Source organism: Symphodus melops, assembly GCF_947650265.1.
Source record: "Symphodus melops genome assembly, chromosome: 14".
NCBI lineage: Eukaryota > Metazoa > Chordata > Actinopteri > Labriformes > Labridae > Symphodus > Symphodus melops.
Window position 1 is genome coordinate 18985814 of NC_136704.1, and position 23869 is coordinate 19009682.

Consider the following 23869-nt stretch of genomic DNA (forward strand, 5'->3'; position numbering starts at 1 on the left):
TTACATTGTGTTTGCCCTCGACATCTACTCCCTGTTTTTCATCTTCAGACTGCTATAAAAGCCATGAACTGTCCCATGAAAGAGAGATTACCAAACAAGAAACAGAAAAGAATGCAATTCAAGACTTCACAAGTAAACATAAGGCTTTTTTAAATTAAAAACGTAAGACTTTTCGAGGACCTCTGGAACCGTATAAAACTAAATGTAGGGATACAAAGCTTATTTTGCTTTAGTCAGATATAAAAATAGCAATAATTCAAGCCAAAAAGATGAATTGAAGCCCTACGGTTTAGCCTTATTTCTTTCTTAAATTACAATGAGTCTTAAATGAGACAAAGGACTACCAAGAGACTTCAGAGTCTATTGTTCATTTATTTTGTTAACCCAAGTTCATGAATGAATCCACTTTTCAAAAAACACATTTTTATTGACTTTGATTTATTCCTAATATCTAAACCAAAAACAGACTGCAGTTAATGAAGTCAATGTTTGACAAAATATCTATTTATCCCAAATAAATGTTTTCAATTTCTTTATACTTGTATTTATATATTATTCTGCCCAACAAAGCTATATTCACAGATGAACAATTTCAACATACATTTCTGCTTTCAAGAGAATATAAAAATCAATAAATCTTTGTATTTGTGCAGCTTTAAATGTAATCCAGGATATAAATCGCTTTAAAGAGTTCATGATTCGTTGTCACCTTAAGACAAATTCACACAGAAGATTAAACTGCAACAATATCAGGAGTATGTGTTTAGGTGGATTCATTCTGTCGATCCCCGTCTATCATAACGTTGAACAAAGAAATAAGGTATTATTTTCTTCTTCTTGTTTCGTGACTCAGCTGTCAGCGTCAGGAGTTTCGTCAGTACTGTCTTAAGTGCTCAATCCAGCAGCGACATTCGATGATTGTTCTTCAGGCAGATTTCTTGATGTTTCTTCATTTATTCCGAGGAACTTTTTCTCCAAGAGGAACCTCCATCAGTTTCTGAGAGAGTTAAAAAAAAGTTCTTAAAAATGAAATCTTGTTGTTGATGCTTTTACATATATTCGTTTGCAAATGTTCAGTGTTATTTTTCAATACTTTACGATGTTGAAAGTAGAGTGTTGATTTCTTTTTTTTTGTCAGGGACAGATGCAGTGTACACAGAGAATAAAAAATATATTTTCCAACACAGCATTTAAAGCTAACTTCCAAAGTCTTGGGAGCCTTTCATCTAAATCAATTTAAAATGTAGACAGCCCACTTACAGTCTGAGCTAATCCCTGTTACATTTGTTTGACAGTAAAAAGCAGTTTCAAGACTTGCCAGCGTGCACATATACAATAACAAACCTGAACAAATTCACACCTTCACTCCTTGAAACCAAACCCTGAGGCCTCTCACCTTGAGCAGTCGAGCGTGGTAGTCCTTTTCATCCTCGTTCTCTCCTCTCTGCTGGTCCAACTGGTGTCTGTCGCAGGTCCGGGTCAGCTCCTGGGGATCGTAGAGCAGAGCTGGGTCCAGAGAGTGAGCGTTTATCAGACTCACCAGGTACTCCCTGTAGTGCTTCCTGCGGGGAATTGAAAATATACAATACAAAGATGAGGCCTGAATTGCTTGTAATAAGTACAAATATCAGCCAATGAGCATCATAAAAATGATCTTAACTAGAAGACCATATTTTAAGACACTCAACAGGTCAAAGGAGGTTAATATTTGTAACTTGTCGGGTCTGTTCTCTGCTTTAAACTTAAATGACAAACTGGGGTTGAAGATGTGTTTCTATATGTTCTTGGTTTTAAATCAGGGGATTGACTTTGAGGAGACGTGTTGTTAGGAGGAGACACTGGACATTTTAGCACACTTTACTGAACCTTGATAATTAATTCAACAGATTTGTCAGCCTGTCTCCAAAACAACTTGCAGCACAACTGTAACCCAAAGCCTCCAAAATGACCTAACAAAGGAAGAATGCAGTTTTTTTGTCTTTGCTTTCACAGAGCGGTCTGACAGCAGACCTCCCTCAAAGAGACAACAAGTCCAAAAGCCCGTCAATTCGCCTGGAAGCCTTGTTTACTCTGATTCAGCAAAGTGACTCAGTGCAATAAAAAGTCTGCAGGTCGGAAGAATCAAGACCTTCTGGGTAAAAATGGTTCAGTTTCTTTTAAAAACATTTAACCAGAAACAAATTGCAGCTCAGTATCAAGCTACTATTTTTCTTTGAAACACAATCTAGGGTCACTGCCAACTCCACAGTATTCATATTTAGTTTGATGTGAAAATGAATTAAGGATTCTGGACGGACGGACGGACAGACGGACGGACGGACGGACGGACGCACGCACGCACGCACACACACACAAAGAAACTCACTCGCAGAGTCCGGCCTGTCCCGGCTGTGTTTGGGTTCCACACGGAGAGTCAATCTGATGACCGTCGTCATCTTTCTGCTCCATCACACAGCATGTGGCTGACACACAGACGAGGAAACAAAGTCAAAGATTCATTGGATGTTTGTTTTTTCTGCATCATTAGATTATTCAAAACAGACAAAAAACTTCCAGACAAATGGGCAGACTAAATATGAGAGGCTCAATTTATCCTAAATTTAAATGTGAACTTCACAGACCATATTTATAAAGTATTTTAAAACTTATTCCTGGATTTGCAGAATATGACATTTGAAATATGCGTTTCTTTGCTTCTTGAAAGGATGAAATCAGTCAGAAAAGAAGAAAAGGATTTCTTCTTTTACCACTTTGAGCGCCGTCTGAAGGCTCCGTGTTGAACTCCACGCCGCTCCTCTGAGGACACAAACAGAAAATGTAGAAACATCCAATAATATATCTATTATTCCTCCTTCCATGTAAATATTCTAGTCATGTCTTCGCTGTGTTTTTGTAATGTCTCATTGGCTCTAAATAAGTGATTGTCAACAGGAAGTGTTCATTAAAAATAAAAATCACAGTTTTGTTAAAGTGTTTTTGTTGTTCTTTCTAAGCTATTCCTGTCAGGCGGGACAGGGCGAGGTCCCCTGAGGCATGACATGATGTAAATGAGTGAGAGTCCTCTATACCTCGCTATGTGTAGTTAGAGTGAAAGCACTACAATCAACAGATTGAAGTTTTTGTTGGTTACATCCCTCATTTTAAACACAGAGAATACAGCTACTTAAATGTTTTAAAAAAACAGAAAAAAAAACAAATAGTGTTTCCACCTGCAGAAGTTCCTGCAGCCTGACTGGGTCCCAGTCTCGGAGATAGAAGAGACAGTCTCTGGGGTGATGAGCATGCAGGCCGGGGAAATTGCACTGGGGCGTCCTACAACCAGCCTGCAAGAGCGAACAAAACAAAAGCACAGGAGCAGAGCTCGTTCCATAAACATCACCAGCCACATCCTCCCGGAAAATCATCAGAGTGCATCAGAAAGTGTGAAAACTGAAAATGACTTCTGATTTTGCTGAGATTTGTTTTTGTGCCCTATGAAATCCTGCAGTCTGTGCATGTAGAAATACACACTGGAAACATTCTCCTGAAGGGGGGCCGAGATGTTTCTCACCTTGTGGTATGGATTGTTGCAGCCACTGCAGAACTGGTACCTGCACTGGGAGCAGTGGAAGTGCATGCAGCCGCCTTTGGTCAGAGCGTACTGGAACTTGCAGTTAGGACAGGCTGCAAGACAACAACGGATACAAGTTCATCTATTAGTGTCAGACTGTGAATACTTTAAACAGCTCGGCTTTAAAGTGGTAGAAAAGTTCAAGGAAAATACTGCTGTGTGGGGAATGAACCACGGGTCAGATGAACATGGGTCATGTAAACCGGCCACTAGGTCACCAACGCCTGATGGATGTGTGTTGTTTTTTGTGTGTAGTTATCAAATCCTTTGGTTTAAAATAAGGGGGGTAAAGTGTGTAAAGGATGACCTTTAAGTCACTTAAGATGTTTGATTACTTTGTAAGAACAGCAAAAAAAAGTCCCAAATAAACATGCTGGTTTGAGTGCATGAACTGTGGTGCAGCTATGAAGTTAAAACTGGAAAGCTAAAATTAAAAGTTCCCGTGTCCTCACTGATGCCGTTGTCTCTGAGGAACGCGGCCAGGCTCTGCCGCTGATACTCGGGATCGTTCTCCCGCTTCCACTGCTGGAACTGCTCACAGGACACATCCTGATGCTGAGCCTCCCACTGACGGCACAGATGAGAGAGGAGGGTTAAAGGAGACACACTCCTTCAAAGACAGTCCATTCCAGAGCAGCCAAAGATTTCAAGGCTAAATTCCTCAGATAAGTAAATCTTAAATGTGATGTTCTTATACTCACAGGTTTCTTACACTGAGCGCAGAAACTCTTCTTGCAGGACAGACAGGTGACCTTCAGCTGGTCTCCATCGTTGATGAAGCCGTAGGTGCACTGAGGGAGACACGGCCATGATGTACATTTAAAACAGACTTTATAAACCATACCTTTGTTTCCTGTGTTTATGAATGTTATTAAATTCACCTTTATTTGTTTTAATGACATTTCTGTTTTGCTTCTGGTCTGCATTAGTCTCTACTTCTAAATCCATGCTGTACCTTGTTTTCAAAGGCTGTAAAACGCTTTGAATGCATTTGATTAGTTTGAAAGGTGAAAAATAAATATAGGTGGAAGGATTGATTGATTTACCTGCTTGACTTAACTATCAGGCTAAACTCTCAGGTACATTGCATGTCTGGATTTTAGAACTGCAGTGTTCTAGTTTGTCTTTATAGTCTGAGTAGCATTGACCAATCATATATCAGCAGACTGAAGTGTACGCAGGAAAAACATCTGTATGGTGAACAAAACATCCTGTAAACTCAATAAGTTGATAGACCAGCTAATAAATCTATCAAGACCAACGATGTTCAACCTGAAAGACAAATGTACTTGACGGTACCGGTGTCGATGTCGGACACAAACTTACGTGATAACACCAGAGGAACTTTGGATCTTTCATCAGAGCCTGCTCCGTCAGTTTTTTATGAAACAGGTCGTACACATCTGGCACCAAGCAGTCCCGCAGCTGCAAAACAATCAGACAAATGAACACACAAAAAGACTCACTTCATACTTGCATATAAAAACATGACCATGGTAAATACATCAAACAAGGAAACAGGTTTTATGTTAATTAATAAAGTGACATTAATTCCCATTTCTGCCATTTCAAGTGACGTTGAATTATTTATTTTTTTTTCTAGAAAAACAACATTTTAAGTGTTATTCTTCATGCAGTCTTATGCAGTAATAATAGTTGGGTGCACTGCACGAGAGCAGATTTGTGAGTCGTACGACTGATGGCGTCGTCAGACGTGCAGTTTACACCAAGGCAGGCGGTTGATCACGGCTCAATCAGCAACTTCCTACTGGTCAGATGATTTTCTGTCACGTTGGATATTTTGGTCACATGACTGCACGCACAGTGTGAGTTTAGCCACGAGCCGGTTCCCCGTATCCTTTTTCCACTGACTTTGCTTAATAACTGACCTGATCAAAATGATGACTTTGTTTTTAACCAGCGCTCTGAAGATTGTTTTAGCAGTGGATTAGAACATCAGAGCTGCTCTGATAAAACCTGATGTTTTTAGTCTCTTTGTACCTGAATGTCCAACGTGGAGAAGTAGCTGTCCATCTGTTCGGGGTCGTTGATGTCCGGCCCGCTGCAGACAGGACACACCATGTCTCGGATGTGTTTGTCTGTCACGGTGATGGTGAAGTGCAACCTGAAGCAGTCGTGACATACTGAGCACTGACAGGAGGTCAGGGACTGCATCTATACACACATAAAGAACACAAAGATTTACAGCAGTCAAACATCAGTGATTCAGCTGGTCATGTGGTCTGCTTTACAGGAAAAAAAAAACATGTTAACTTGCTTTTTTTTTTTTAACCCATTCAGGTGAAAGTAGATCATTTCTCTTTTCTTAAAATCGGGCTGATGGAAGAATCATTATGAAAATTAAAAACTGATTATAAAATGTCTCCATGAAACTGTAAATGATAAAAAATGAATTCACAAACTTAAAGAGAAACATTAATTTTGTTGCAAATTAATTAACTTTTTTGTGAAACTGTCAGAAATATTTGAGAATCACAAGTCATGCAGCAACGTGCCAAGTGGCCGCATGTCTTCATGCAGGAAGAAATAGCGCTCCCTCATTATCCAATGTATATGTTGAGGATGAATGCAAAGAGTCGCTTTGCAAAATGAAACAACAAAAAATGTCTGCAGTATCCAATTCAGATCGAGTGTGTCTTTATTTAAACAAAGAAGTGTATCAGTGTGAATGTTTTTAAGCTGCTGTCAAGAATAAATAAATACAAGATTGTGTTGATTTTGGCGCCCCCTGTGGACAAAGTGGTACCTTAAACAACTTTTCTGAATTGTGCTTTAAATATCAAAGCAGTGTTTTCTTTGATAACATCTTATCCTGTGCTCTTTTAACCTTTAGATACTGGGAATAATGTGAAAAACAAAAAGAAGTGTACAGAAATAATACATGTTTATACTGATGGTCTTTGCTTTTCGAGCTCATAAAAAAAGCACGTGTACTAATTTCAGTCTCTTTCGTAACCGACCGTAAAACTCCTTACAGGAGCTTTAATTAAAGTAAACAAGCAAAAGAAAATAATAAATCATCACATTCTGTATTTGGGACGAAAAGTTGTTTCTTTTCTGTGTCTCTGAACACTTCTTCTGTCCTCTATATTTGTACGACCTCAATTCAAAAATCTTTATTAGAAAGCCTTGTGTTCAGAGTTTGAACTGTTTTCTAATTGAACACACTCCGAATACTCACACTTATTCTTCTCTTTCTCCCATTAATATATACATACAGGCGTCATCCCACTTTTCATTATTTAAAGCTAGACTATAATTCTGCGTAAATGGGTTCCTCACAGAAAGTAAAAAATGTACTTAAAATAGACCTTGTTGAGTAAAATGTATGAAACAACAATGTAGAAGGTGCTACTTGTGTGATTTGAAACTGATTCTGCACCTCGCAGGTATAAAGTCTGACCCAGTCCCGTCCTGCTCACCTTGCTTCGAGGGAAGATGTTTAGGCAGATGGGACACTCGTTGTTGAGGAGACGTCTGATGAAATCTTTGTCAGGGGACTCTTTCACAGCTTGCACCACGTCCTCCAGAGAGTACGTGACCTCCGGCTCCTGAAGCAGAGCGAGGACCAGCTCACAGCGCCCCCAGCTGGGCAGATCGTACAGCGCCAGCAGACGTCTGCACATCCTCTGTGGAGCAGCAAATGAAGAGTTAACTTGATATTGAAACGTAACACCCGAAGTGAACATGCAAACAGCCCTCAGGTGGCTTTGGGTTGCAGCCTAACCTGTTTGTCCGGGTGTTTGGGATCAATCGGAGGCTCAGGCTGGTCTGCCCAGATCCGCTGGTGGAAGTGCTCCAGGAGGGGGCGCTGCAGCAGAGACAGAGCGCCCTTCACCTCTCCTCCGCTCTGACGCAGCGCCTCCTCACACTGCGCCGTGTCCCTGAAGCCCAGAGAGTGCAGCTCCTTCATCTGCACACACACACACACACACACACACACACACACACACACACACACACACACACACACACACACACACACACACACACACACACACACACACACACACACACACACACACACACACACACACACACACACACACACACACACACACACACACAGACAGCAGGGATGAAACAATACAAGGACTGTGTGATGGAAACTTTCTGGAAGTATATAACAAACCATAACAGACTGAACTGGACCACGTGAGAGGGAAATAAAAACCTAAAATGCAGGTTTTAAAATATTACTCAGAGTAGGAGATCCAAATTAACAAACATATTAATTACATTTGATATTAGATGTAATTTAAAATAAAATAAATTTTAAAAAAAAGGCTCTGAGTGAACATCGAACATTTCCCTCGAGATAAGTACGACGTGTTTGCTTTCTTACATGAGATGCTTCAGTTCCCACAGTTTAAACGTTTCTCTTAGGTCTGTAGTTTCTACTTCAGGCTCATAAAGCAGGGTCAGGAGGAGATAAGAAGACGGAACAGCCCTCCCACACTCCCCCCCCCCCCCACCTGCACATCACAGACCCTCTTTGTTCAGAGTTATTCCGTCAAGGCCAGCAAGCCGGGAGATGGGGAAAACATCCTGATTCCTCACTTCCAAGATTTCATCTGTGGGAAGCTGCTTATCAACATCAGCCAGGCTATGTGAAAGGGACTCTGCTCCTCTTCACTGATTAAACACTCAGTGTTTGAATTCAGCAGATTCGAGGCCTCAGAGGTGTAGAGTTCAAGGCTAAATGAAAGTTACTCAGACAGAAACCTGTAAGGTTTGAGGCCCTGTCGAACTCCTGACAAAGATGTTTTGAATAATTTGTGTAATGAAGCAACTTTAAGTGAAGACTTGGACCTCAGCAGGAGAGTGGTGTTCATCAAACAGTTGAAAGAGGGGAAAATCTGCACGTGTTGGGCTTATATTTTGCATATGTATTCAATATTTGAATATTAATGAATGAGAGAAAATGTGAATAAAATAAATATATGAATGACTACCAACAACTGTTGGACAATTCAAACCGTTCTGTTAGTATGAATATGTTTTGATGTATTCGTACCCTGAGCTGTCTGTCTCTCAGCAGCTGTCTCACGGCTCTCTCTGTGTCTCCTCCTGCAGCTAACCACGCCTGCTTGGCCTCCGCCCGGGACAGCTTCACACCTCCGCCTGTGACGTTAGGACCAGTCGCCTCTTCATCTATCTGCACCTCGACGAGCGTCCCAGAATCCTCTGCTTTGTAGTTTAGCTGGACTGAAGCCGCCATGGCGCAGATTTCATCCAGCAGGTGAGGCAGCTCTGACGTCAGCCAATCGCAGGGGTTTGTGTTGCTGCCGCCGCACATGCAGATGGCTGCGTACACCTCCTCAGGACTGACGCCGTGCTTCTCTGCTTCCTGCGGGGGACAAACAGGGGGAGTCTTTCTTACTCTGTAACCTCGGTGTCTGTGTAACACGGAAGCATTAAGAAGTAGGACCGTTAAGAAAGAGCCGAGGCAAACAAGTGACGACACAATCGTCTGTAAAGGGTTTTTTTTTTTGTCCTACGTGAACTTGGTTGTAATCTTGATATCTGTGGGTTTCATGTTGGACAATGTAAGACATTTTTTATTAGAAAATATGCTTTATTCAAGCAAAGAATCAAAACTTAATTAATAAATTGTAAAAATAAGTATTAGTTGTTCTATATCTAGCAGTACAAACTGTTTGTCCATTAATCCTCCATAATCAGTCCTCGGATTTAAATGAAATAAATAACAGAATGAACAGATGAAATATTTTGTCTTAATGCCAAAAGATAAAAAAAAGGAAATTAAAATTCTTAATAACCCCAAGATATTTTCTTTAAAAAAAAAAAACTTTCACTGAGAAAAAGTCTATTCTCACTTTATTGTTGAATCTTTTTTTGGGGGGGGCATTTTCTCTGATTGCTTTTTTTTTTTTTTAAACATTGGATTTGATAAATGACATTGAAATATTAGTTCATTTAAAGAGCATATTGCAGGTTAAAGACAAAACTTAACTAATCATAGGAAAATACGTTAACAATACTGTTTTTAAAGAAATTCTGAAATTAATAACCCACAGGGTCTCCTGGAGACGTTTTAGTACGTTTTCGCACGTCTTTGCTTTTTACTTCCGCATTCGGCTGTGACGTAACGTAAGGGAGTCCCGCTGAATCCCCGTCTGTTTAACATAGAAAATCATGGATCCGAGTGTCACTCCCGTCAATAAATAGGAAGAAAATATGTATTCCTTTACATATAATGGTCCACTGGCTTATTATTCTGAACCTGTTAGATGTGATAGAGAGCAGAAACAGGCAGGATTAGAGGAATAACGGCCTCAGGAGAGAAGTGGTGTGAGGAGAGATCCGGAGCAGGCATCCTGCTGAGTGACAGGTGTCAGCTCGCCATATATGGGCGAGTGCTGTGTTCACATCAGTATATATAAAGTTTGTAATCACATTCAATCAATTAAAAAACTATTTGTAGAAGGTGCAAGTGCCGATCATTCACCTTTACATTGTATGGGAGCTGCTCGTAAAAACGGCAAATCTGTACAACGTATTACGGTGCCGCGCTGTGCGTGAGAGAGAGAGACATAAAACCCGATTACACAGCCTGTGCTAATGCAGCACTATGCAGCACTATGTTTATTGTTTATTCCTGATGCAGCCCAGTGCTCACGTTGTTATAGAAAATACAGTGTATGATGCAGGATTCTCCTGACGTGAGTTCACAGCGCACGTAATCCACACAAACATGCACAACAGCACACACACTCCTCACTTTAATGCGTGCTTTTGCACATATATTAGGCTACTACAAAAAGTTTAACATTTTAATGGGATAAAGGACCGACAGACGTAAAGCTTGTGTTTCTGTTTGTTTCCAAACCGCGCGTTCCGTCTTTCCCCACTGCGCGCACATGCACACACACACACACACTCTCTCTTGCAACAGAGTTGGATTTATAATAAATCGTATGACTACATATATTAATACAGACTGTCCGGTGTCTATTACGCGCAAACTACAGAATATAACAGAGGATTCCAGCAGATCAAATCATTAAACGCTTATCTGCGTATATAATATTTTATGTTAAACACCCAGAGATTTAAATCATTAATAAGGAAACGCTTTTGCGCCTGATGCCGAAATATTCAACGTGTCTGTTCGATCGTTTCTGAGGTTGTGGGAATAATTCACCAAAACACACTATGAATAATCAAGCCACTTACACTATGCACCCGAATGTGCGCCGCGCAAATTACAAACTATTGCAGGGAGGCATCCTGTCTATTCTCACTCACTACCACGTATCATTACTCCTCTTTAATCATGTTTTAGCCTGTTTTTTTGTGCTTTAATTCTTTTGTGCTGCCTTCTAAATGTTTGTTTGTAAAGTGTTTTATGCTCTCGGTGCAAGACAAGTTCCCCCAGGGGCAATAAAGGCTTCATTCATTCATACACGGACGCATAAAGCCGATCAAAGCAGAGTGACAGAACACGACTCCCTTACGTTACGTCATATGACGCGTTGTTGAAAAAAAAGCGAGTTCTAAACAGCTACGCTAAAAACAGCCACTTTCTCCTCTAAATGTGTTGAAGAACATACAGAAAATTGATGTACTTATTCTACAGCCCTTATCTGACAACATGAAGTGTTAATCTCAACTTTTTTTTAACCTGCAATATGCTCTTTAAAGCTTTACTGTTGGTGCATGTGCTGTGTCGTTCTTATAACAAACTCCGAGTGTCAAAATAAAACGATCAGCTTTAACCTACTCTGATCTGGCTGATGAGCCTGAGGCCGTCGTCCCTCATCATCTTCTGCCTCTTCAGCTCCAGGTTCACTCTGGGTTTGGGTTGGGGTCTGATCCCCGGCTGGGGTGGATCTTTGTCTGCGGATGTCGGGGTCTGTTGGAGGGACTGAGGCAAAGAAGCTCCAGTGGAGTCTTTACAGGCCTGGTTGCACATCACACACACCAGAGCGGGCTTTGTGTTTTCAAAGGTGCAGAACTGGCACATCCACTGTAAACAGTAAAAAGACGAAATGAAACGTGTTACATTCACAAAACAAATACGGAGATGAGTTCAAACGACATATTATGTCTAGAGGAAAGAAAAACATCAATCAAATTTGGATTTGTAAAATCAGTAGTAGCTCACTTAAGGGTTTGAAACTATTGCTCATATATTCTCTAAACTGGAGGAAGGAGCTGCGGTGAAGTCTGAATAATGACAGCAAATCAAAGTGTGTCTTCAAAGTTTTGTCTCTAACCCTGAGAGAAAAGAATCTGAGGTGTGATCACTTCAGAGCCCTCTAATGAATCGAAGGTTCATTTTACTTGCTTGTAGCGCTGTCTTAGAAAACACATGGCTCTTTAGATGCTAAATGCTCCATTTTGTACACTTGTTCATTGAAATGTATTCTATGGGAGCTCCGAGAGAGAGGAAAATCAGTAAATTCACCGCTGGATAACTTCTTTTAAGGCCAAGTGAACAACAGGCTCCTCTTTGTGCTGTGTATTAATGTCTGATGTAACAGCGATGGAGAGATTTCACAGCAGCAGTGAGACAGACCTTTGTTCCAGAGTCAGACAGAGATCCTGGACTGGACAGAGGCGGTGCTGCGGGTGGGCGGGTGGCCAGGCGAGGGCGCTCACACACCTCACAGAGGATGCTGCTGCCTTGATTCAAGACAGTGCAGCTCTTACACTGCCACTCTGAGGGAGCAGAAACGCACACTCCACTGTCAACAGCACGGTCTGTTATGACTGCGTCGCTCTGAGAAGCTGACATGTGTCGACTGCACATGAAGCAGCAGAATCAAATGAATGCGCCTGTCATCAGCTGATTTATTTTAAAGTCGTCTGTAATTCAAACATAAGGCAGATAAATAATGATAACTTGTGAAAAAAGCAACAACCCTAGAATTTAAACCAGGAGACAGTTCACTTATTTACGTATTGTAAGTGTTTAAACATGATCTTTGTATCTTCCTTTATTTTGAAAGGTGCTGCATCGAAAGGGGCCTCATCCTTCATGAAGAGCGTGTCGTGAGTCTCACCTGTGTTGGGAGACGTTGGGATTGACGAGAGGCTTTCCTGAACGTTGGAGGCAGCCGTGGCGAGTCGGGGTCGTTCGCAGGTCGCGCAGAGGACGGCCTGCATCTCGTTGACTGTGGTGCAGTGAGCGCACTCCCAAGGCGACAGAGACGGACTGAAAGACACACTGCACAGATAAATAACACCAACGATGTTAGCCTCGAATCAGGTCTGGCTGCCGATCGAGAACCAATCAGATCCTTTTAACATCGTCTGCACACTACAGTGAAGGCGTGTCAGACAGGTCGCTGCAGGGTCAAATTCTGGATTGTTCTCCGAAAACAAAAACGAAATAAAAACTCTACTCGACACTCGTTACAGGTACAGAGTTTATACTTTAGAGCTTGGTCTAAAAATGTTAAATCTGCAAACAAAGTCGGCTTAAGTTTGACTCCAGCAAACATCTAAAGGTGTTTTACACATGTATATCCTCTGTAGGATCCTTGTTCATGTGGTTTTCTCCTTTTCTTCTCTTTCTTTTTTCAGTTTCAGGAGTGACAAATCAAACCTCTCGTTCTCATCACTGCTCTGTCTTATCAAGCCACACTGCTGCCTCGTGGAGAAGCTAAACTAACTGCATCATCAAGGGTCTTCTTCTCTTCACCTGGACGTCTTGGCCGCTGTGATCAGGTTTCGGTTGTGTCCTTGGCGGTCGTGGTGAGAGTGGACGAGCTTGTCGCAGTTCAGACACAAGCTGCGTGGGCAGGTGAAGCACTGAACGTGAACGGACGAAAGCTCGCAGATGCCGCAGGTATCTGCAGGCAAACAAGCAGAGAACAAGGAAATAAACACAACGTCTGAGTGGGAAGTAAACACCACCCACTCTGATCTAAGTGATTGATATCCACAAGGTCAAGTGAAGACATCTGTCAGGTAGAATGGAGGAGAGTGATGGAACCAAAAAATCTCTCCGTTGGGCTCGTTTTGTTAAACCCTTTGCATAAAACTGGAAGCCTGTGTTTGGCATAAACAATCACTAAGTTGAAAAACTCTGAGTGCAAAGATTTCATTGCAGCCATCTTCCTGCTGAAGGCTGAAGCAACATACCAAAACATCTTGTACCAACTACTCATTTAGACCTACTGTTTATTAAAAAAGGACTTAGATGGAAAACAAATCTTATTGTGAACTGATGTACCTTGTTTGGTTTTCAGTATTTTGTCTCTCTTGTGATTGGCTCGTGCAGGGTGGCGGTGGTAAAAGTCATCGCACGCGGCGCAGAAAGGCTCCTTGTTACAAGACGGGCAAATCAGAGACGAAGGTCCACCGCACAAATGACACTCACCGACTGCAGGAGAGGCTTTGAAGGGAGAGATGGTGAATGGATTAAAAGGCTTTTATAGATTATTTCAATACAGTGGAAACGCTTCTAAAAGAATACGGCGAGCAGGTAGTGAGGTGTGGTGGCAGCTGACCCATGGGTGGTGTCAGAGGTCGTTGACCTCCGGTGCTCTGAGTGGGTGAAGGAGACAGAACCAGCTGCTTGATTCCCTGCTGCTTCTCCTCTCCAGACAGAAAGGGCACCGAGTCACTCACCAGCATGTCCTGAGGAGACCAGAAGTCACAATCCACAATCTGTGCACTTTAAAAAAACGTTACGTTATGCTCAGCTTACGAAACACCATCATTAAAACTAAAAAGACCAGTGGAACCTTAGTGAACACACAGAGGACAATAGGACAATATAAAAAAAACTAAACTTTTTAATGAAGCAGATTGACAAAGATTGGTGATAAAAACAGTCAGTGTAAATGTTTGTACACACCTGCTGGATGATGAATGGGATGATATCTTGGATGTACTCGCGCTGAGGATGTGAGCCCTAAACAATATGAAGATATATGATATTTATATATGACTTTCAGACAAATGAGGCTCACTCTGATGTTTTAAGAAATTAAATAATATGCGCACAGTTACCTGCATGAACATGTCCACCTCAGCCCGTAAGCTCATGACCTCAAGTGTCAGAGCAGCAACTTTATCAGTGTCCGGTTCAGCGACGTCCTCCGGGAAACTGAGGCCGTCTATCTGCTGATTGGTGTAACCGTACAGATACAAGACTTTTCTGCCGCCCTAAAATGGGACAAAGACAAATCAAGGTGAGGCCTTGAATGTCCAACAGAGATTCTCTTGGCACAACATGCAACAGAAAGCTTACGTCTCGTGCAGGAGGTTCTGAGGCTGTTGCTCACCTTGATTGCATCCACCGTCCTTTTGAAGGTGGGGTTGTTGTGCTTGACGTTCCTCCAGTATTTGGGCCTGGCAGGATTCGTCAAGTTACAGCCATACTTCTCAAGGACACTCAAGGCCTTGACCAGTCTACTCAAGGACTCCATAACCTAAAGTAGAGGCAAATTCAACATTCGAGTTAGAAGCTTATTTATTTTTTGTTCAGATAAAGATGTAAACGGGTCTCTCTTTTTGCTGTCATGTGTCAAAGCGGGACTCTCTTCAAAGATTTAGAATAAAATAAGAAATTAAGGATACAGTTATGAACACACGTCAGTCAAAGAAAGCTTCACCTCCTGTTTATTGCGGCCCGCAATGTTCTCCCTCAGCATGGTGTCGGCGCTAACGTGGCGATACTTCTCGGTCAAAGGCAGGGGGACACTGGCCATAATCTGGACCTCCGTCTTCACATCCTGGGCTGAGCCGGAGGAGGAGAGGATGGACTGGCCTCTCCTCCTCACCTCGTCAAGCTGATCAGAAGCCGAGCCGCAGCTCATAGCTGCCAAAAGGAGAGCAAGTGTGAAGGATCAAAATATGTCACATTTCTATTTCTCTTATCTCTAAAAGTCAGAGCAAATCTTGAACTCATAAATTGAAATAATAAAAATAACTGTTGTACTTTTAAGTTTAATTTTGTCTTAATGTTATATTTCTATTGAATGTTAAAATACATTTTTCCCCAGCAGATGGCGCTAAATGCACTTTGCTTCTCTTGTTCAATGTCAAAGCAGTTGTCAATCAGTTTTCTTTTACACAACACAAAACTCCAGGTGAGTACTTATGAAGCCTCCTACTAAAAGTTGCTCATGGAGACTAAACTCTGAGACAAGTGAGGAGTTCTCTGAGAGGATCTTCAGACTGTTTGTGTATAAGGGCCCAGATATTTTCAGGAATAGCTGTGTGTGAACACAAACAGACACAATGCAAACCTTGCTGCTGCAAGGTTTAACAAAAAATCAAAACAGTTTCCTTCATAAAAGTGGCTTCTTATTTTTTTTTTTTCCTTCTGTTGTCACTCACTCACTCCTTTTTGTAGACAATGTTATTGAACTGTGAACATAAAGGAATGTGTTATTAAACAGTGTGAATGACAGTGTTTAGTATATCTTGACATGCAAAAGAGTCAATTCTAAACAATATGTATTAAACAAGTATTCATTTCTCTTTCACTTTAATGACGCAATAAGGAAAGTAAAGGCTAACCATAGCTTCACTGTTTACACTATGAAACTACAACAGAAACAAATAACCCGTGACGATTTTCATTATTAAAATATGTCATTTAATTCAGAGGCCTTAGTTTTCAATTCTATGCTCGTAAGAAACTTTGGTAGCATTATAGCTAACGTTATTTGAAACCGAAACTTTCAGTTAGTGAAAAAACAGACGTAACGTCCACAAACCTGCTAAATAAAGTTAGCGTCTGTACCACTTTCCACAGTTATTATTCCGCGTAAACCTTTGTGTTGTCATTAATAAAATACAACGTCCTTGAGGTCCTTTCAGTAGTTAATAAATCTCCAACATTGGTGTTGTGGTTGTTCTACGACTCTGACGTTAGCTTCAGATACGGAAGTCAGGTTAGTCGTGTTTACTGACGGTGTTACTTCCGCTCCAACTTCATCCTTCAAAATAAGAGAGGAAATTGTTAATTATAGGTTGGAATTATTTTTCATTTTTTGTTTGCCCGCTATACACATTGACATAAAGGGGAAAAAAGTGACAACTGCCAAATAATCAGTTAAAACAGATTTGTCACTGTGTGATTATTATTGATTATTATCCAAATTGATCCATATGAATTGCTCCAAGAGAGATAAATAAAGTTCTTTAAATTGAATTCAATTGATTCATGTGAGGAAAGTCTGGGAGATGACAGAGCCTATGTGGGGACAGGGTATAAGATAAAAGTCAGATAAAGTGATAATGTGTTCTCATCATTGCATAGAAGGTAATTATAGTCACATAGACATCCCCCCATTGGTTTCTGAGAAAACATTTTGAAGCTCAACAGTGGCAGTTGCCACTTTGAAAAAGCTGTGTTCAACTCACTTACAGCCAACCTATAGATTTAAGAATATTGTGTAGACTTTTTTCATGGTGTTCCTGATCTTTGGCAGTAAACCTGATCATTTCTGCTGTGAAATTGGGCATGCCCTCCGGGGACAAATAACGTTTTTTGAATTTGAATTTCAAAGTGGGACATATGGACCTCCGCAGCCAGCACAAGTGGACACTCTTAGGGATTTTTTTTTACCCTTCTGCGTCAGCTTCATTTTTCAAACCCCGAGGTTGCCTCGCGTAACCGTGGTTGGTTCCAATTGTTTATGCAATGTGGTCATGCTTGATGGAGTGAAAGTGGCAAACAAAGCCTCTTTGTTTTTGGAGTTTTGTAAGGATGATAGTTGGTGTTTGTTTTTCAAGTAATACTCTATTTTGTGATGTTGGAGTCCGGTGAGTTGATCCAGGAACTTAGAAAAGAAAAAAAGCTTGCATTGTAGAAGAACATATTTTGGCTGAGCAGGCAGTGGTCATTTTATAGAACTTGTGATGTAAGAAAGCTGGGCTCAACATCTCCTGATGGAAACTGAGTTTTCATGTGTATTTTTCTGAGGTATTTTTCAAAACTTATTTTTGCTTCTATCCATAAATATTAGGCCCATAGTGTTTTGCATATAGGCCTACAGGTTGAGGCCTACATTAGTATTGTTAATCCCAATTACTTTTCATAACTAGAGTAGCTATAGTCATATTGTTAAATACTTACCCGTGACGTTTGAATAACAGAACTTACTTGGTTAAATATTTCTCACAGTGTGGCTTTTGTCGACTTTTAGTCAAATAAAAGAACAAACCAGCTCTTCTAACACCGAGCTTGTTCTAGTGTGCGCCAATATAAATATTTCAGTTTAATTATAAGCCTGAGAAACTTTAGCAGACATGTACTTTTCTGCATGTCTGGCACACAGACAATAAAGATAAGATTTGGGGAGGAGGTAGCTCACTCATTCACTTAGTGGGAGGTGCAAATGTAACTGCAACATCCGACATTGAAATCGAAAGTAATGTGAATGAGGAAATAAACACCCTTCATCGCTCACCTCGAGGGATACTTATGAATAGGGATCGTTGCTCTATCTTGCGCTTGCAAACTTCGTTCATTTGAAAAGTTAAACGGATCTCTTTGTTTGTGCTTTAACCTTAAAAGTTCGTTTCGTCATGTCGAAGACGTCAAGCCTGAAAATAAGCAGCTCGGCTGCGGGGAAGGTGAGTTGAATCCGAGAAACAAAAAACAGCTCTGCTGCCACGGCTCATGTAAACTACTCGTTCAGAGACTACATATAACATGTAGGCCTACCTATATTTACTGTAGAGACTTTTAAAAGGTGTGAAGGTGGATGTGTTGAACTCGTTAGTAGCAGAAAGTCCCCTTGTGGTAGGAAAACGAAAGTAAACGCTGCAGACTTTTTTTAAACATGAATCAGCATTTCATCTTTTTTAAAACTCTTCTCAACCTTTTTTTCTTTTTTACAAACATTTTCAGGTGGAAAAGTTCCGTCTGTCGCTGTATCAAGAGGTTTGTTAAGCAACAGTTATTCGACCCCTTCCTTTATTATGTATACTGGCACATTTACTGTAAAAACTAAAGTTTTTAAGAATAACATCTTGTGTTCTTTTTTTTCAGGCAGAGAATCTGTTCTCCAACAACATCCCCCAGAAGGTTATACTGATGGATGCTCTGCTAAGGGTCAGCAAGTTATCTATTGTAACACACAAGAACATTTTTAGTCTAATTAAAATAATAGTAGTTTATTGTAGTGTATTTCTTAAAAATTCATAACAAAGCTCAATTTAAACAAAGAAGTCATTAAATGATCAGGGTTTTGACTTAAAAACAGAGACAATATAGGAAAGAAAATCTAAACTCAATCGTTTTATATTCATGTGATTATTTGGCTGTCATGGTTTCTAACCCGTGTTGTTGACCCTTGAATCTTCAGGATGACGCCTTCTGTATCACAGACTTGACTTCTCTCAAGGCTCCACTGGACATCCCCATACCGGACCCTCCCTCTCAGGATGACGAGGTGAGACCCCCGTTCATCCTCCAATCTCTCTCTCATCACCCTATTTGCAATAGTTAACCCCCATTTTGAACGTATAAATGTTTGCTCGAAGGAAATGGAGACGGATACGAATGAAGACGATGAGAAGAAGAAGAAGAAAGGTCAAACCTGCTTATTTATTTATCAGCACTCATGCGAATGATGACAGGCAACATGTAGCATTGTGTACACGTGATAAAATGCCTACATGCCCCTCTTTGTGTACAGCTCCAAAATGTGGCTTCATCAAAGGGAATGAGAAGATTCTGTCACTTCTGGAGCGAGTGAAACCAGAGATTGTTGCTCTGAGAGAGACCATCATTGTTGTAAGTGAATCACTCACTTTGTAAGGACACATTCTTACAGTTTCTCATCTAAAACACAGTCTAGCATCAGCACAACTGTAAATAAAGTGGGATTATTGATTTACGCGACTAGTTTAAGTAATTTAAATTGGCTTCTTCTGTTCTGCTTTTTAGGTCTCAAGCTGGATTCATCACCTCATTCCAAAAATAGAAGATGGAAATGACTTTGGGGTGGCCATCCAGGTACTTCACATGGCCGTGCACAGAAGTATGATTCAGTTCAATTCTATGATTCTCTGACAAATTGTGTCATTTTCACCACAGGAGAAAATCTTGGAGAGAATCACAGCTGTGAAGACCAAAGTTGACGGTTTTCAGACCAGCATCAACAAGTATGTTGGATATAAATGTTTTGAAAAAAATGTAGCAATATTTCCTTCCAAGTGTTTATCATCTGTTTGTATCGATGATTTCATGAAGAATGCATGATCAGACTGTTGTCAAAGTTTAGAAACTTCAGGAAGCTTTTATCTCTACGTACTGTTTTACTTGAGTTATTTCTGAAAAATAAATATTTCTGATGAATTTTACCAGGTACTTCACAGAGAGGGGAGATGCAGTTGCAAAAGCTTCCAAAGAAACTCATGTGGTGAGTGTCAACAAATCCTTTAAAACACAAACATATCCTTATTCACACTGTAGTTTCAAGCTGTGATTTAAACGCCCCTGTGACATTTCGCCTGCAATCTCCCAGTGTTAGTGTCAGATGTGAAATGAGGGGACGAAGTGTATCCTCTGTCTGCACTGTCTTTGAGGTTTCAGCACAGCCACCGTTGTGTCTATTTGGAGCTCCGGCTGTGCCACAAAATCGAAATGCAATGCAATTTTACAGACTGGGACATCGATATTACCTGATTTCGGAATCAATACTAATGTACAAAGATGTGATGTTGGCCGAGCTAAGTTATGGCACATCTGCAAAAAAGAAGCAGAACATCTTTCTGCAAAGACTTGACGTTGCTGATGACCTAGTGTTTGCCAATCCCACAATTCTCCTTGGGCTCCACCTTGTCGTCCAAAACTGTCGATCGGCGCTCCACAAACAGAATTTGTAGTTCACAAACTGAAGTATGACATCATAATGAAAGTCAGGAACTGAATTGTATATTTTTTGTTAGTTTGTGGTAGGATTTAATAAGAAGCTTAATTTCATTCATTTAAAGAACTTCAACACAACTTTCTCTGATTCCAGATGGACTACCGCTCCCTCGTGCACGAGAAGGACAAGGATATTTACTCCGATATCCGAGTGATCATTATGGACATTCGTGGCTTCTACGTAAGGCACACGTCTCTGATATTTTAGCACCGTGCCCCCGCCACACTGAAAATTCAAACCTCTCCTTTTTTGAACTCCTCTCTCTAGGCCGAGCTTTACGACATCATCAGCAAGAATCTCGACAAGGTGACCAATCCCAAAGGAGAGGAGAAGCCTTCCATGTACTGAAGTAAAGGAGGTGACGTTCAGGAGGTGCAACGGGGGCAGATTCTCTACTCGGCTGTCTCTTTCTCTGAGTGGATTCAATACTTATCGTCTCTCTGTTCAGTGATGCTCATGTTCATCTGAAACAGTTTTCAATTTTCTCCATAATCACAAAAAATACAAATGGATGAACGTTTTGGCTCTGCTGTTGTGAAGATGGCACTTTAGTTTTTAAAACACTTGCACTAAAATAAAAAATAAACAAAGAAAGGATTGTTTTTTTTTTTTTCTTTCCAAATTGTTTGATTCTCATTTATTTATAAAAAAACAAAACAAGAAATGCTTTTTTGTGAAGTGCAATTCTGAATTATCTCAAACTTTTAATTGGTCAACATGACAAAAAAATAAAATAAAATGTCCTCCCTCAAAAAAACAAAGGAGGAGGAACAACCTCAAAAACATCAACTAAGGAGCGCAACAAAGGAGCTTTGTATACACAACACAAGAATATATCCTCTATTAGTGATGACTCATACTTCTGGGCCTTCTCCTCCAGGTATGAGCTGCACAGAAGAAAGGGAAAATGTGTTATGGACTTATAAACACTATACACTATCTAAACACTAAATACAATACAAATTCATGGTACCAAAACAAAAGTCCTCTAGTGCTTGGCTAGAGTAGAAGGAAACGTTTGCACTTCAGCCTCTTCACAGATGGAGATCGGTGCTCTCAGAGAAGGACTAAAGACTCCTCCACGCAGGCAGAATTCAAAGAAAGTATTGGAGCACACAAGTCAACCTGACTGAGGAAGACGCAGTGAACTTCAGTCCTTTAAACCTTACTTTATTTGCCGTATGCGATTTGTGTACTCCAGGACTTTCTTTGGACTCTGCCTGTTTGAAGGAGTCCACTGAATTATTGTTGAGGTCTCCATGAAGAGAGTATAAAGGCACCACACTTAGAGAACATTAACATACCATGGTGATGTTATTGCCATTGAGGAGAATCTGGTCCAGTTTGGTTATCCTCCTTCCCTCTGGTGTGATCTCACTAAAGCACAATTAAAAGAGTGAGTTTATACCTCTCACACAGGTTCAATACTGGGTTATTGTTCTGAATGTGAAACAAAGAGGAGCCCTTACAATTCTGTCACATCTTCCAGGACCATATCTGAGACGTGGAGTTAAGGTTGACAACTTTGGACATAATTAAGAGCAAAACTATAAACTCAAGCAGTGAAGTGAACACACAAGAGCATGGTTTGGCTGTAACTGTAAAAGGATACTGACAAAGTCATCGAACCCCAACAAGGTGCCGACGATTTCTTTGTCGGTTTTCATGACGATGTGAATTCGGGAGCCGATACATTTATCCACCAGCTCTGAAAAGTGCAAAACAAAAAGCAATTGAGTCTAGTTTTTTTTTTTAACGGTACAAAATCCAACATTTTCAACAAGAGAGGCACCAACTGTGCTAATAAGGGCTGATACTGATGTTAAAAAACTTACTTAGCACTTCACTTAAACAAACACTGATGTCTCATGTTTACTTCTTTTGATGTTTGTCCAGCAGGTGACTTCTTCTGATCATGCCACATTTTTTTTTTTTTTTAAATATTAAGCTTTTCTGACACGTTATGTGCCATGCCGGTCACTTTTCAACCACACTTAGCAAACTGTAACAACTGATACCCATTTATATATATATATATATATATATGGTTTTTTTCATAAGACAGGTCCAACAGTGGCATTTCGGACACTTAGTTCAACAAGACAATATAGAATATATCACATTATTTAAAAAAATAAAATAAAATCAAACGACCGACTAACCGGAAAATGCGATTAATCGTTTAATTCGTTGTGCTCCATATTTTCTAGTTGTATAATTATAAAATAATAAACGGCAAATAACATAAATAAATGTATCTGGCATTAAACAAATGGTCTTTAAACCATTGCTGTGAAGTTTTTGTTGCTGCTGTTACAACAACTAGCATGTGTGTGAACCTGAAAGCATGATGCTAAGCAGACACACCGTGACCTCAAAACTCCCGCCTGAAACCCGAAACAACACCACTTTAGTCAACACGGGTATGTACATGACGGTATTTACAACAGAAACTCAACATTATCCAACATTTACAAACCAAGTGGTAGCAACTGCGAAGGATTTGTTGCTGGAGTAGCCGCCATCTTCATTCAAGAGTTTCCAGCCAGTAGCAATCGAAAGAACGTCCGGTCTGTAACCAGGCTAAAGCAATCGAATGACTTTTCTGCGGTTGCCAAGGATCAGTGGATCAGTCCTGTAAATATTAGTCCACATCGGTGAATATTTTGACATTTAACTAAAATCCATTCAGCAAACACACTCAAATTAAACAACTTAAGTAAAGAGCAACTGAAAAAAAAACTGGAAGTTAAACTGTCATTTAATCATTTTTCCACAAGGTGGCGCTTGTTGTTGGTTTTCTGAATACATTACGTCACTCGTTGACTGTAACAAAGAGACCAGAGTTCAGATCAAGATCATTCCCCGCCACAGTCTTACTTTTTACTTGTACCGTTTGTATTTTTCAGTACACGTACTGGAGGGAACACTGGAGGGAATATAGTTTTGTTCCTTCTTGTGTTTGTGTTTTAGTCGCCGTTGCACGAAGCATAAAGAGGAATATTGACATTTAATTGTATTAAATATAACAGTCTTATACATTTGTATGACAAATAGACTGTAAAAAAAACTCTTACAGTATATGGTCTAAAACCAGTGTAACTTTTTATAGAAAGTATAGTATTTTTCTGCAAGGAAAAACTAATTCTACCACCAACCACGACTCATTGTCTAAAGGTCTAGATCAGAATGTAAAGGCCTACTTAAAAAAAAAAAAAAAAAAAAACATTATTAGGACCATAGACTGTAACGGTACACAACTATATACAGATAAATCACATACAGTATATGTAACTCACCACAAACAATAGATACAGACAAAATAAGTAATTGCGTCGTCAATAAAAAACATTGACGACGCAGAAGG

At 40.3% G+C, this 23869-nt stretch overlaps 3 protein-coding genes across 3 annotated transcripts; 1 reads left to right on the forward strand and 2 right to left on the reverse strand.

Annotated features, from left to right (window-relative positions):
• Positions 1 to 352: 352 nt before the first annotated feature.
• On the reverse strand, positions 353 to 16545 carry LOC306834842 (E3 ubiquitin-protein ligase RNF31-like). Its single transcript, XM_079361065.1, has 24 exons — positions 16336 to 16545; positions 15226 to 15431; positions 14896 to 15042; positions 14621 to 14776; positions 14466 to 14522; positions 14116 to 14245; positions 13839 to 14000; positions 13305 to 13455; positions 12664 to 12815; positions 12177 to 12319; positions 11379 to 11624; positions 8649 to 8981; positions 7359 to 7544; positions 7054 to 7260; positions 5612 to 5785; positions 4937 to 5035; positions 4312 to 4401; positions 4063 to 4177; positions 3551 to 3663; positions 3210 to 3323; positions 2748 to 2796; positions 2366 to 2462; positions 1397 to 1562; positions 353 to 997 (listed from the first exon to the last, which is right to left on the reverse strand). Exons 2-24 carry the CDS (start codon positions 15427 to 15429, stop codon positions 950 to 952), a joined length of 3339 nt encoding a protein of 1112 aa, XP_079217191.1. The 5' UTR covers positions 15430 to 15431; positions 16336 to 16545; the 3' UTR covers positions 353 to 949.
• A 1386-nt stretch (positions 16546 to 17931) lies between these two features.
• psme2 (proteasome activator subunit 2) lies at positions 17932 to 21259 on the forward strand. Its single transcript, XM_079361474.1, has 11 exons — positions 17932 to 18199; positions 18477 to 18509; positions 18618 to 18680; positions 18934 to 19020; positions 19112 to 19160; positions 19267 to 19364; positions 19518 to 19586; positions 19668 to 19735; positions 19938 to 19992; positions 20596 to 20682; positions 20770 to 21259. Exons 1-11 carry the CDS (start codon positions 18152 to 18154, stop codon positions 20848 to 20850), a joined length of 738 nt encoding a protein of 245 aa, XP_079217600.1. The 5' UTR covers positions 17932 to 18151; the 3' UTR covers positions 20851 to 21259.
• On the reverse strand, positions 21125 to 23258 carry lsm5 (LSM5 homolog, U6 small nuclear RNA and mRNA degradation associated). Its single transcript, XM_079361475.1, has 5 exons — positions 22982 to 23258; positions 22115 to 22210; positions 21972 to 21999; positions 21807 to 21879; positions 21125 to 21389 (listed from the first exon to the last, which is right to left on the reverse strand). The coding sequence occupies exons 1-5, from the start codon at positions 23031 to 23033 to the stop codon at positions 21357 to 21359; spliced, it is 282 nt and encodes a 93-aa protein (XP_079217601.1). The 5' UTR covers positions 23034 to 23258; the 3' UTR covers positions 21125 to 21356.
• Between the last annotated feature and the right edge of the window lie 611 nt (positions 23259 to 23869).